The 14,941-nt window shown below is 42.8% G+C and overlaps 1 protein-coding gene across 4 annotated transcripts in view; it reads right to left on the bottom strand.

Moving 5' to 3' along the window:
- The window catches only part of Arhgap26 (Rho GTPase activating protein 26), a 394,170-nt gene that overhangs the window by 98,740 nt on the left and 280,489 nt on the right, over positions 1–14,941 (bottom strand). For all 4 annotated transcript variants that reach the window (XM_038329860.2, XM_038329861.2, XM_038329863.2 and 1 more), the window contains exon 18: positions 1,620–1,779. In XM_038329860.2, coding sequence (XP_038185788.1) covers positions 1,620–1,779 — 160 coding nt within the window. The remainder of the gene's footprint in view (positions 1–1,619; positions 1,780–14,941) is intronic.

The following is a 14,941-nucleotide window of genomic DNA, read 5'->3' as shown; positions in this document are numbered from 1 at the left end:
ACAACCAGCCTGAAGCTTCAGGCTTAACCAAAGGCATAAGAAGGCAGTGTGTTTTCTTGACAAGGTTGTTCATCCTTGACATCGAAATCCTGATAAATTAACCTTTTACAAAGTAATTGGCAGAAAAACTTTAGAAGAAATGGTAATATTGTGGAAACTCGGGTATTTTAGATAATAGAAATAATATCTTGTATTTTTATTTCTAAATAGAAATGAGTTTTATTTCCACTATAATCCTAAGTATTTATCTACTTGATAGTTTAAGCCTTAAGGTGATTCAACTGTGAGTTGGGGGGAGGTGGAATTCTACTCATACAGAATTGGAAATTTTAAAGAAATAACCAGTACTTTAAAATAAGCATGGTGGAGAGCCAAAATCTTTACTCTGTGAACTTTCAACTCAAACACTTTCAATTCTGCTCTTCTCTAGTGACCACATAATACAGGTGGAGTTCCAGATATATAATCCTTGGGGAATGACAATATTTTTAGGCATTTGAGGAAACCAGCTACTGATTTCTATACTGGCTATGTCAGTATACATGTCTATCAGTAGTGTATAAGGGTGTTTCCCCCCCACATCTCTAATAGAATTTCTTGTTACTTGTTTTCTTGAAGGTAGTCATTCTGGCTTGGTGACATACACCCTCAAACCAGTCTTAATTCTCCTGATGGATAAAGATGCTAAATTTTATTTTGAATATTTATTGACCATATAGGTTTGCTAGGAAAACTAAGTGTGATGGTAGCTACGAAGCTGTTTAGTACAGTATCTAGCTTGTGAATAAGTTGTAATCGAAAATGAGATTTTTTTTAACAAAATTATATTTCTGATCTCTCTCTTACAAAGCCATCAGTATTTAATCATGGGACTCAATCTGAATGCCAACATCAAAGAGGTCAGAACAGTGACACTTACTTTTCTTTAGGGTTGTGGCCACTGGAGGCTTCTGATGAGCTAGTGAATAGTGCCATACTCATGTGAATATAGGCAATGAGTGACTGGATTCAATGGGAATTTAAAGGGGGAGGCATGAAGGTATTAGGGGATAAACATGAGGAGTCCAGGAGAGTTGGAGAGGAAAAATATGGACCAGTGCATTCAAAGCAAAGAACACAGACATATAAGCACATAAGAATGCATATGCATGAACACATAGATGCAGATATGTATGAAAACATGTACTATCTATATAATCAAAATTCAGACTACAGGAAAAATACTTGCCACACAAATGGAAAAAGTTCAATATACGAAATTGCAACAAACCCATAAATTTCTAAGAGAAGCAAAAAGTAAAAGGGTTTTTCTAAAATTCAGCTCATAATAGCACCTATTCTCTGGATTGTCAAAGAGAAAATAGCAACAAAGTGTTCAGCACAAAATAAGAGCTCAATGAGCTTCTGCCCATCCCCACACCTCTATAGCCACCATGATGGCCACTGCTGTCACCTCTACCAGTATTCTCACATTTATCACCACCATGACCATGACAGTCAGCAACCTCATCATCATCGTGGCTCAAACCTAATCAGTTCTGAAGGTCAGTTCCAATGCACCCCCACCTGCACAGCTAAAAATCTCAATTCATTATTGCAAGGGCCCAGTTATGTGTTACCTTTTCATGATTCTCTATTAAGATCTCAATGACAATGTTCTGAAACTTGATGTCCATGATGGCCGCCACTGTTTCTTCCTGAGGCCGCAGCAAGGTGGGTCCAAACACCACGCCAAGGTTTGCCACAGTCATCAAATTCTGCTTGTGGTTGTTGGCAACACTGGAAATGGGAAGAAAGAACAAATAAGAGAAGCCATGCACAGAGACGACTGACCTCTTTGGGTATTTCCAGCTTCCTATCTGCATCTATAGAAAGCAGGACCCAGGACATCCTTGGATGCCATCAGTTAAAGAGCAACTTTTCTCTTGTATCTTCAACTAGAGTGTACACAAACCTGCATTCAGCATTCACTTAAGGATATGATTTCCATTTTGCTGCAGACAGACAGCCACCCAACCACCTAGTCAATGCCAACAGCCAGATGATGAGCTTTTGCTCACCCAAGTCACTGCTCTCTGAGTCCAGGTAAGTGCTTGCCCTCTTGGCTACAACTTCTGCACCTGTCTGCTACTTCAACCATTGAGGGGTTTTCCCCTCTTCATTGTCTCCAATGCAGGTCAAGAAGCTTCTGGTTTTAATTCATTTGCACACAAGAGCACAAAATAGACATGGTTTATTGAAAGGAAAAAAAGCTGGTATTTAAACCATGTCAGGATATTCGGTTCTCTAAACACCATTTGATTAAACATGTGGCTCACACTAAGTGAAACATGTGGCATCATCAGAAATAAAAAGTACACTACTGTATATCCAAATGTTTATACCGCACTAACACTCAAATTTTAAAGGAGACATGAGGTCAGCAGTGGCTAGGTCAGAATAATCTTTTAAATACACATGCATACTTTTAGGTTAAAAAAAACTACTCAAAATATGTATATCTGAACTCCATGTCCAAGCTATAAAGCTCAATGGTTCATAGCAGTCCCTTGAATAAAAACTTAGGAGTGACTTACTGACAATAAACAAGCACACACCATTCAGCACTGTTAGAAAATACTAGAAGTGTCCTTAGTCACCCACCTGCTAGAAGAAGGGGGCTATTCATCACTAACTTGAACCTAGAGAGAAATCTGGTAGAGAGTTTCCATGGACTGGCCTCCCCAGTATTCAGTGCTATTTACACTTACTGTCCTTCATACAATCCCATCCATGGTAGCTCTTCCTCTTGTAGGCTTCCATTATGTAGGAGAATGTCTGTTTTTAAAGTGAGTATTTACTGAAATCCTACTTCAACCAGTTTTATCATCTAATACACATTTTTCTTTCAAGGTTTTGAGTCTCAGTTTTGAGACTGAGACATCAAGTTAACTTCTTTCTCTGAGAGAAGCCAGGTGTGTTTAAGGCTATGGGACTTTAACTGTGGCTTAAGTGCAATGAGCAAGAGGATTTGCTTCTTGACTGGAGGCAATACTCACCGCAGAGAGCGTTGCTACAGAAGTCTGGTCTGTTTCTGGCCCATACGAGGATATTTTATAAACACATTGTTAGCTCTGCCTTAGTCCCCTGGGCTTCCTCGTGTCTTCCTCTTTCTGCCCAGAACTACAACACACTGCCATGTGAAAGAGTCAATGGGGATGGTCAAATGGGGACATGGCAGAGAAGAAAGCCTCTGGCCAGGGCCTGGGACCATCAGCTAGGCTCGCACATCTCAGACTGCTTCTCCCTCATCACTTTCCCCATCAGGTCATGAGTGAGAGAGGAATTCAGGGATGACACTTCTCCCAAATGAGTTGTTACTAGACTTATTCCTTTTTGCATAAAAGTTCCTTGGGAAAATGAAATCAACAAGCTATTTATGTCTGAAAACACTTTTGAATAGCAAACCAATATAAAAACCTAAGTTGGGATCATCATCTTTTTCTACTGCCAGACCTTCCTGCTTTCTCCCTGACTATAGAAAAAGCCTCCTTGTCAGCCCCTACCCACCCACCACCTGTGTCCAGCTTTCCCAGATTTCTACCATTAGTTGAGGTGTGGGAGCCTACTCTACTCTGATGTCCCTCATCTGCTGAAGAGGACATTCTCACATCTCTGCTGGTCCTGGAGAGAGCACAATGTCATAGTTCTGAAGTGCTAGTAATTTTTCTCATGTTTAATTGTTCTGACAATGAAAGCTGATGGTTGGTCCCTTTTATTTTTCTTGGCTTCTGGAGCCGAGGATGCAGTACAAGGCCTTGGATGCACTAGGCAAGTGCTCTTTTGGGCTATACCTGAAGTTGGATACTCACATAAGAAGCACCCTTTCCTCCCAACTCATTTCTAAGTTTCTGCTACTTCACTGCTGTGGGTCACTTGACAATCAACTTACTTCATCAAACATGGGCCCCTCCTCTTTTTGAAAAGGAGCAATAGGGGTGGATAGCACACCCACTTCGTGGTGTGTGGTGTGGGTTGGATGGATCATGCACAGGAGGTATAGTGACGGGGATGATTTACTCCCTACTCCCCATCCTCCTCTTCTGTTCCCAGATTTCTCCTCTTGTTCCTGCTATTTCTGTCTTTCACAAACTTTCTCTCTAAGGCTAAGCTCACATGGTACCCTTGCTTTCTGCACCTGCGTTGGTTTCTTCCTGGTCCTCCATCCCAGACTCCAGCAGACAAGTTGCCCTGCCTCTGAGGTCCTCACTCAGTGTTGTTTCCACCATTATAATGAACACAGAGACTGAGGTATTGAATTTGACAAAGCCAGTGACAAGTAGAATGAAACCCAAAACATGATGGGAACTTCTTGGTACATGTAAAACTCATATTTTCAGCCCAGCTGAAATTTTTCTAATTATTATCAACAATATGGGGGTAATTATACCTGAACTATCTCAGCCTCCCTTTTCAAAATCTCAAGCTGTGTTCTACTTCTTAGATTTAATTAATTAGTAATAATTACTCTGATTTGCAGGCCCCGGGGCCCAAAGGCATTCCGAAAAAACAGTACAGTAATTCTGGGTTGGCAGCTCTGAATATAAATAGGCTTGGGGCTACGCAACAAATTCATTTCCCATTTAATGATCCATTTTATTCTGAAACTTAAAACACATTGATCCAAGTCTTGAGAAACTTTTTAGTGACAAGCTTGTACCTTCTCATTGCCAGCATTATATCTGGGCACTGTGGAAACAAATTGATCTGTCACCTGATTATTTTGGCTCATAACTTGTTACTGCTATGTTCATTACTCCAGAGTGAATTATTAATGACTTGAGATCTCTGTGCATTCCAGAGAGAAAGGCCTAGACCTAAGTCTCTGCTGGCACCAGCCATGAATTATAGCTTGATGGATTTACAGATGTGTGGGAAGCAGGCTGGCAGGGTGCTGGGAAGCTGGTCCGGCAGAAGCCATGGGACTCACTCATTAGTAAGATCCCTAAAGCACTGAGCCTACCTTCTGTTCTGTTAATTGTACTGTCTGGGCTCTTCCTCAAACAGCTTGGTATGTCATGTTGTGTCTTGTCTTAAAATCCACACACATGCTTCTACAGTGTTGAACTCTGCATGGGCACATGACTATTGGAACCCTGAGTCCATATGAGCTACTCTGCTGTGGTGCCTGCCACCACTGCAAGTACAGCTGCCTTTCTGGAGGCTTGACCTGGGGTGCAGAGGAAGAGACCCGCCTGTGTTGGGAAGAAAGCCCTTGCTCCTTCTGTGAGCCCGCAGTTGGGCTGCAGACACCTAGAGTCAGTGCACCTCCTAAGGCACGTGCCACAGGGAAGTTGCTGGGGATCTCTATCCATATTCTATGCAACTGGATGACAATTAGCAAGTGAAGAATATATTTCAGTGAAAAACAGGCATGGTAGAGGGACTCTTGTCATCTTTATTTCAAGGGAAAGTAGCTGGACAGTCTGGATCTGATGCCCTTTGGGGGAAAGAATCATTTCCAGACGAAGACTGTGATTATAACATGGAGAGCATCACAAGGGGCTAAACAGTAACCAAACCCTTTAGGGCCTATTAAGAAAGGCCTCATACTGCATAGGGGTCACATCTGTTTTCTTTGAGTTGGAATGAAAATCAGGGCTTTGTTAAGTGCTGAGTTCTTTCTAGCCACAGACTTCCATGAGGGTCTCCAAGTACCTGTAAGCCTACAGCAGGGTTTGCAACCTGGTTATGGTTGAGGGCTGGAGCGCTGAATTGAGGAAAGAAAGTCAAAGTTGAGCCCAGTCTACTGGACAGGATGTGTGTGGTGTCAGGTTAGCGGGGTCAACACAGATCCCATGGCTGTAGTAAGGCTGTAGTAATAGCATACAATCACTGTTCTGCCTCCCCTGCTCCAGTTTCTAGTGTCAACTCATATGATAACCCAGACATACAGAGTGATGGAAACTTTGCAAAAAGTCCTAGAACCATTTATGTAAATGTTGGCTTATTTATAATAACTCTAGAATAGTAGCTTGAAATAAAATAAAACAGGAACTGTATTTTCCTATGCAATATTTCACTGGTCCATATACACATACAAAATATGCATAGATGAACAGCACACATACACATCAGAAGCAGAAGTTTTAGAATAGAAGTGGGATGTATCGGAAAATTTTTATTTTTTTTAAATCTATTAAATTGATTTTGCAACCCACTTTTGCACCAAGAACTACAATTTGAAAAACATCACCATCAGAACATTGTGTGCAAATATGACCCAATTTCTACATACAGGAAATAAGGCTAAGGGAGACAGTCACCCAGCGGTTAGAGTCAGAGAAAGAGCCAGCTGGGAGAAAGGCAAGTCATGTGGCCTCCTCATATAGGAAACAGGAGCAAAGACACCCACCTTACAACATTGAGAAAGCATGGTTAATTGTCAGTTTCCTGGCATGGTAAATCAGCCAAATCGGTGACAGTTGCTACTGTCATGGTGCTACGGCACAGGAGTGGGTCACGGCAGGTCCCAGTCTAAAGCCATACCACAGCAATACCTAGTAGCTGCTTTGGTCTGGGGCAAGGAGAAGTACCTACACTGTGTTAAGCACAGCAACAAACAAATAAAAAATACTGTAACCAACTTGAACCAACACTTGTCTCCCTTCATTTCTTCGTCAGCATCTCTGGCACCACAGGCTGAGAGACTCAGCCAGTGCAAACCCAGGAAGCTCATTCTGCTTCATGATACCAACAGCTTCATGCCCCAACCTACTGAGCAAGCTCTGCCCTAAGCAGCCAAAACTCACTGCCCTGAAAAGTCAACTCTGGATAGCACATCTCTACTGTAACCACAGCAAGCCTGTTCCTTTAAACCACGGGTCTCCGTTTGTCCCTTGGGAGCATTTCTACTTTTCACAAGTGTTTCAGACTAAAAGCTGGATGGTGACCTGGAAGTGCCTCCTGTAAGGGATGCAGACAGGTACCAGGCGGGCCCACGGCTGACACTCCTGAAAGTGAGAGAGTGGGTGGGAGATCAAGCAACAGTAAACATCACCTTAGTCACTAACACCTTCTTGGGGAAGCCCCAAGGCTGGGCCAAGGATTCACTAGAAAGGAAGCTGTTATTTTGTGGTTAACCAGCTAAGTGTTAAGTTTCCAGGCTGTTCATTTGGTTGCTTTCACCAATCCCTAAGTGTGTGGTTGCCTAGATACCACTTGGACTTTCTGAGGTGGGACCAGGATGGAGGGTGCTGGGGGACTCTGCTCAGAAAGTCCACCAGAGTCATAAACACAGCTTTTCTGTGCTGTCCCCATAAGAAAGAGTCACACAGTCATCTCTGTATGGCCCCCGAGGTCACATTCATTCCTGGGAATGGTTATCTAGCAAATGGCCAGACTTCCAGTTTTGAATAATGAATGGAGTATTATTTCTGAAGGGTGCTTTTTATAGTCTCACTTACCCTTCACGAGAACCCTTGCAGTCAGGCACTCTCTTTGCCACTATTATACAGCTGGGGAAACCGAGGCACTGAGAAGTGAAGAAGCCCACCTGTGCTCATACAGCCAGGATGGAACTAAGTCAGCAGAGTCCATCATCTCAGCCATAACTCTCGGTTGTTCCCATACAACCAATGGCAAGAGGTACTCTTTTTCCCCAGATACCCCATAAAAGTGAACACACAGGAGTCACAGAGCCACCCAGGGAGAAACACCGGATATAATGAAAGGATACAAGGAGAAAGGTTGGTTCTTCATCCATGACATAGACTGCTGGGCTGGCACAGGAAGAAAGGGGAGGAATATGCTTCTCTGAAAAAGCAGTACTGGATCACACAGCTTCTTCCCACTTCCTGCCATGAAATATGGCTGCCTACTTGGCAAAATGATTAACTGACCCTTGAATATGACAGAACAGTATTTATAGCTGGCTGGCACAGTCAGAGAGCTGCTTTCTAATGGTGTAAGAATGAAGCTGTCAGATGGATAAATTAAAGAAGGAAGGGGGCTGGCAAAATGGTTTCTATTGCCCCAGAAAGATAAAATGACAGATATGGGGTGGGAACACAAGCTATGCTGCTCTCCTCTGAGACATTTCAAGGCTCTATGAGTAATGAACAACTTGTCTCTTCATGGAATGAATAACCGTGTTCCAGATGGGCACAGTTGACTGCTGAGATGTTCATATTGGTCAGGATGACTTAGGTCAACTTTGAAACCCACTTTTAATACCACTTGATTATAGTTTTGAAATGGCTAAGATGATAAAATTGATTATATATATATATATGCATATATATATAGTAATAATATAAGCTGATGATTAAAAGGAAAGAGAAAAGGATTTTCAAGCAATCTTTGTTAAGTCCTATGAATTAATAACTTCTCCAGACCCCTTCCACCATATTTCCCCTTGTCCTTCAACCTCTGGGCTTTGTATCGTCCTGATTCTGATCCTGGATGTGTTGGAAGTCCTACAGACCCCTTCCCTGGCTCTCTCCTAGAAGGATCTCACTTCCTCAGAGAGGTCTGTCTTGGTGCCCACAGTAGGTCCGTCAGGTCTTGTACTAAGTGTCTAGCTCCCCGGTTATTCTGTGTCAGCCTTCACTGGACAATGCGTCACCATTCCTGGAGGGATTGGATATGTTTCTCCTACTTACCAAAGGTCCGGGAGTACAGGGATGGCAGGATCCTCTCTCCTACCACCCCAGGCCCTAGCATAAACTTGCTGAGGGTAAAGAAAGAAATAACATGTGCATTCTACCAGGATCTTGAACCTTTAGTCATGCCAGAGGCAGTGAAGAGGCAGTCAGAGCAGCTCCCCTGGCAGTCATGGTACATTAAAAAACAGGTATAACTGTTGCTCACACTAGTCAACAAGGTACGAGGCCATAAAATATTTACAGGGTATAATAATCATTATTGTATGAATTACCCAATGTGCATTATATAATACGTCATAATACCCAAATTATTATGCTGGTCTCCTTCCAAAACATTTGTCATAGCTTCTAGGATAGAGTATCCTATGTTAATTTTTTTCTCATTTTGTCAGTTTCTTAAATACCTTTCTATTTCGTCTGCCTTTAGTTATTACCATGAATGCAGTATTGGCCAAATATTTTCTGGGAAGCAAGTATTAAATACTTCATCATTTATCTCATTTGATCTTTCAAATTATCCCAGGAATTATGATCCAATATTATTCAGCATGAGAATGTTAAAACTATGACAAATTCAGAAATCCACACAAGTTACATACTGATCAAATGGAAGACACAGAATTCGAAGCCAGGAAATGTGCAGTCTGATTGCAGAGCTACTGACCCTCCAGCTCCAGTGGAGATGGTGGCGTGCGTGTGTGGTCAAGACCTCACTGGCTCCACTCCCTTTGCACACAGCCTGTGTTGAAGGAGATCACATGACAGAGGAAAACTGGATTGTGCAGTCCTGTCTGGAACTTGTTAAAAGTAATCAATTAGTTCATCTATGGCCAATAACAGTGTAGAACATCCCTGAGTTTCTCCATTGAGAACAACACTAATTTGGGCCATGAGAACTACTGACTCCCGTGGAATGGGCTTGGTTCACTCAGGATAAAAATGAAACTTTTGTTGTCAATTTTAAGTCAGGCACAGCCTTTAGAGTCCCCAAATTTGTCAGCCTGGGTATTACTCATTTCTCTTATTCCTTTCTTGTACAAAGAGTATATATTATTTAGGTGTAAGGATCTGGATCTAAGAGGTTAAGAGAATCAACATTCTCGAGTAATTCAGCCAAAGTAGCTAGGTTGTTAGGGCCCAGTCTGCAGGCCTGATGGGACCTGCAGCATTTGGGTAGGAGAAGCACACAGAGGAGCTGACCCAGGGACACCTTCTCTCTGGAAAACTATTTAACAGTTCCAAGCCACTAATAATTGATTCTAGGGCCTAATGTAATTAACTCTTGCAAAAAGAAATCACTTTATAGTTTATAAAAAGCATGCACATTCATTATCACACTATTAAAAAATTAGTTCTCAGACGTAGGGAGGAAGGCTAGAAGGGAAATGAAGGAGGCACACTAGCTGCACATGTGACATGACTGCACGGAGAGCTGCAGTGCAATTCCTGTTGGTGTGACACTTTCTTCAGTGACGGGGCTCACTGCCTTTAACGCACCACTGTCCAAACCGGCAGGCCAAGGACTGAGGTGCACCCTGACCCAGCAGAGAAGTGGCAGAACCTTACCTATTCTTCCATTATCAAATAGCTTCCAATGTCTTCTATGGGCTAGGGACTGCTTAAAGCACTGGGGATACTGCAATGAACAAACCAGACTTCTCCCCCTTGCCCCTGGTTCTTTGCCTTAGAGAAATTTTCATTTTGATGGTAAAGCAGATGATACTGAAAGTATATAGTCCTGTGATGTCCCAGAACACTCTGGGAGAGGGGACAGGGAATACTGGAGACATACTGCATCTTTAAAAGATGATCTGGAAGACCGGCCAGAAGGAGGCATATAGTAACAAGATGGAGGAAGTAAAGAAGCTGGCCTTGTGGCCTGGAAGGTCATATGCCAAGGAAACAGTATGTATGAATACATTAAGGTTGAAAGGTGCACAGCAAGCTGGCAACACAAAATGAAAGCCACCCGGAACAGAATGAGCAGAGAGGAAAATAGCAAAAGTCAGACAGACAATGGACCTGGAAGCAGCAAATCCTGGAGGGCTTTGCAGGCCACTGTGAGGGCTTTGTTCTTTACTGAGTGAGATGAAAAGCAATTAGAAAATTCTCATCAGAGGGGAAACCCAATATCAGCAGTGTCTCTCTTCGGTCTCAGAAAGACACCAGCTACTACAACTTCAATGCTCAGATTCCATGGGTCTCCTGTCTTCCAGAGAGAGGGAGAGAGAAAGAGAGAGAAAGAGAGAGAGACAGAGACAGAGAGAGAGACAGAGACAGACAGACAGAGAGAGACAGAGAGAGAGGGAAAGAGGAAGCTTTACAAATGGCCATCCAATCAAGTAGAGAATCATGATATACAGACAAACCACAATACAGCACTGTTTGTATTGCATCTGAGCAGTTAAATGAGCCAAGCCCTGCGCCTGCTACAGTGGCAGGTCTCTGCACTTGCTTTCATTTGCCCCAGTCATTGTGTGGAAGAGCTCCATTGCAAGGCATCCACTGGAGGAAAGAAACGACATCAACTGGAAGTCTAGTGGAACAGAGAGCAGAGATGTGGGGGGAATGGCGCCTCCAAGTACTGGTCACCAGAAACAGGACCAATAATAAAACATTTCAAAGAAACACATGTAGAATCTACTGAACATAATGCACCCATCTTTAATTACTTGAAAGAAGAAGCAGTCTTCTGAAGATAGCCCCTTATCACTCATCCTATTTTACAGATAAAGGAACAGAGACAAAAACCTAAATCAAAGACAACAGCTCAAGGCCTAACACTTGGAGCTTCTTATTTCCTATTCACATCCCCACTTCAGGGAATGAAAACCACACTTTTGGAGGGATGGCCAAGACTCCAAATCTATATGTGGGATTATATTGTGAGAGAAAGTCTGGCAGACTGTTAGCAAGAAGGAGAAACACATTTATGCAGGCATTCATCCTGGGTGAACTGAACTCACTAATGAAGACAACATAATCTCCACACCCTCCATAGCCCAAAGACAACAGAAAAGGTGAGGAGAATATACCTCATATGAATCTCCCACTCCCAACCCACCACCCAGCTTCTGCATCTCCATCTCCTAGCCCCTTGGACCGCTCAGCTGTCAAGTGTTTTGAATCTGAATTCAAACTCACAGCCATGGGAAACAACGGCTCCTCTCATTTATTTAGATATACAGCGGACAGCTGGAAACAAATTTTAAGACACAGTATCAACAAGCAGGAAGTGAAGATGGAAGATGAGAAGATGGATGTTTCTTCAAGCAGAGAACATCAGGTAGTGTCTGGTAACAGACACCAAGGGATTCACAGAGGGAAGCTGAGATCTGGGACTCTAAACACTAAAACGTTCTCAATGGTGCAAGCATCAAAGCTGGCTCATTATCTTGCTTTGAATGTTCTATAGGCAAGGTGGTTGAAAACAAAACACATTGATAGCAGCAGAGATGGAGAAGTAAAGTACAATGTGGGCCACAGCACGTCAACAATATAGCTATGTGCATTTTTCTAGGAGAAAAATCTTCAATGGCCTGCTTCAACTGCCCAGTCTGGGTATGTGTTAATCCACGGAGCTGAAATAATATAAAGAACAGCAGCAGGTCCTCAGTAAACCCATTTCTTTCATTATTCCCCACAGCCTGACACCCATCTAGCCATGCCACCGAGAAATGACACAGAACCAAAACTGATAAGAAGGACCAACTTGAGGAGGGCAGGACAGGTTCCTACGGAGAGGAGATGAGAGGGTTGCACCCACATACAAAGCACACGGGGCAGAAACCCATGTCCTGGACAGGAACAAGGAATCAATCATGCTGCAGTAATGAGCTGGATCTCCAGCCATGACCATCAGTGATGCCTTTATGTGTTCTCTTTATAATGAACTCAACCAGTTACACTCCAGACAACTTCCATAGGAATTCTGAAGGCAGTGTCAACAGCTGCAGAATAGAACTGACGCCTGGGATTCCTTGTCACCCCTGTGGTTTCCCACATAATGATGAGAACACCCTGTGGCTTCGGGCAGGTCCCATTTCCCATATCTGTGGTCTCAACACATTTAGAAAGCAGCTCCTCCCAAAGCCGACAGATCCCACTGCTCAGTCCTGCACACAGAAAGGACCTTCAGCCACTATCCTGGGAGAAAGCGGCACTACAAGTCTATTATAAGAAGTCATATTCACTTGGGCTTTCTTAAAAGCTAAGCAATCATTAAACAAGGGTAGAAAACACAGCGAACAAAAAGAGAAATCTTTTAGAAGACTCCTGGAGTTGCTCTTTAACTTGAAGGGAAAGAAGAAATAAGGCTCAGTGCATCTTTCCCAGCTCAATGAAAGGCTAGCATTCAGGGAAAAAAGTTCTGACTGGAGTAGCTGTCAAAACCCCTATCAGCTATTCAGATTGTTTCAAAGCTTAATCATTCCACAAAACACTGCAGCAAATCCCCAGGTACATAAGTGCTTGTACATATTTTTCTCCAGAATAAATCCATAGAAAAAGAATTTATTAATGAAAATCAATAAAGATTACTAATACATACTGCCAACGTGCCACCCAGAAGACCTATATCGAGTTACACCCCCACATACAATATTCTAGGTAATTTTTTTCTTATTCTAAAATGAGGCATTATTATTTTCAAAGTTGCTATAAGCAGTGGATAATTTTGTGCATGCCTCATTTTAAGGTGCATTTATTTGATTAATAATGATTGCATCTTTCCCACAGGCTCCATGGTGCTGGACTTTTCCCAACAGAAAAAGGACTTCTTAAAGGGTACATGTAGAACAATTAGCGAAGGTAACCAAAAATAACAGATAAATTTTGGGGGGTAAGGCTGTATTTTAATTCTACAGTATATAAAACAAACAATTTTAAAGTTACTAGAGTATTTCTGTCTTACAATCCACATGTCCTTAAAATAATTTCATACACATGTTAAAACTGGATGTTTCCGATCCCTGCATCTGATGCTGGGTAAAGATGACTCTTTCTGCTTTTCTGTGCAGCACTGAAATACCCTGAGGTCTTCTCACAACCACACACGAGGCAGGCCAGGACAGAAATAGAAATATTGCCGATTTCTCAATTAGCTGGTTTAGAAACTCCAAGCACATCTGTCTTGTTTGTCATTGGGACCAATTACAATGAGCTTGAAGGGACACGGGCATCAACATTTTAGTCCCAATGATTTCAAAAACATCCCAGCAGGCTCCATTGAGTATCACAGCACTTGGGAAGTATTATACACATTTGTGGTTGCTACAGAGGCCTGGCTACTTCCCTGGTATGTGGGCTCACAGAAAGGTTGAGCTGAAGATGGGAGGTGCTCTGTAGGATGGGATAGTGATGAAGATGAGGAAGATGATGAAGGATTGGTGAGTTCAGTAGGAGAAGATCTCAGAGACAAGGGGCTAGGGAAGGAACCAGGCTACCTGCGTTGGTGCCCATAAGCTATGTAGTCAGAGTGTCTCCCTGGAGCCTGATGGGCAGTGGAACAAGCACAGTGTATAACCAGGCCACGCTAAGCTGTGCAGCCCATCTGGGTCCCACAGAAAGACAGTGGGTAGCAGAAGGCAGCTCTGTCACAGAAGCTTTGTGGGACATAGAGACATAGACACACACACACACACACACACACACACACACACACACACAAGTCAGACACAGACAGACAAATAGACAGACAGACAGACAGACAAGAATCTGTTGCCATGGCAGATGTGTTCCTGCCTCAGGAAGGGAGCATTCCAAACTACTATGAAACTCAAATGCTTTTATGCTGTGTGCCAGATCCCCATTTTTTTTAAAGTTAATTATGGGTAGAGGATGCAGAAGAAGTCAAAAGGTCGGCTTTCCCACTAAACAATGCCAATAACTTCAATAATCTAGTCTTCAGACAAAGCAATGGTGTGTATTATGGGTTGGGGAAATGTAAAGAAAAAGATAAAGGGTGAAATTAATAAAAGTCACTCTATGAAAGCCATGACCTCTGACAGACATCAGAGCAATGTGTGGCCAAATGGAAAAAAAAAAGAGGGAACAAGCAGTAATGGTGAAGAGAAGAAGGGAGGCTGGGACCCCACAGTCCTGTGGCCTAAGACCTTTCACTCAGCCTCACTCAAAGGTTTTACAGCACTGTATGATAGCATATCGTGGGGCTGAAAAATCAACCCCCCTATTATGGAAATGACCCAGAAGACCTGGTACAGAATCCCTTTCCTGAGGAGGGACAGAAAGGTTTACATAAAACTGTAAGTCTACATCAAGAGACTAATTGGGACTGA

The sequence above is a fragment of the Arvicola amphibius genome, chromosome 5 (assembly GCF_903992535.2).
Source record: "Arvicola amphibius chromosome 5, mArvAmp1.2, whole genome shotgun sequence".
NCBI classification, from domain to species: Eukaryota; Metazoa; Chordata; class Mammalia; order Rodentia; family Cricetidae; genus Arvicola; species Arvicola amphibius.
This window is presented reverse-complemented; position numbering and strand designations above follow the sequence as displayed.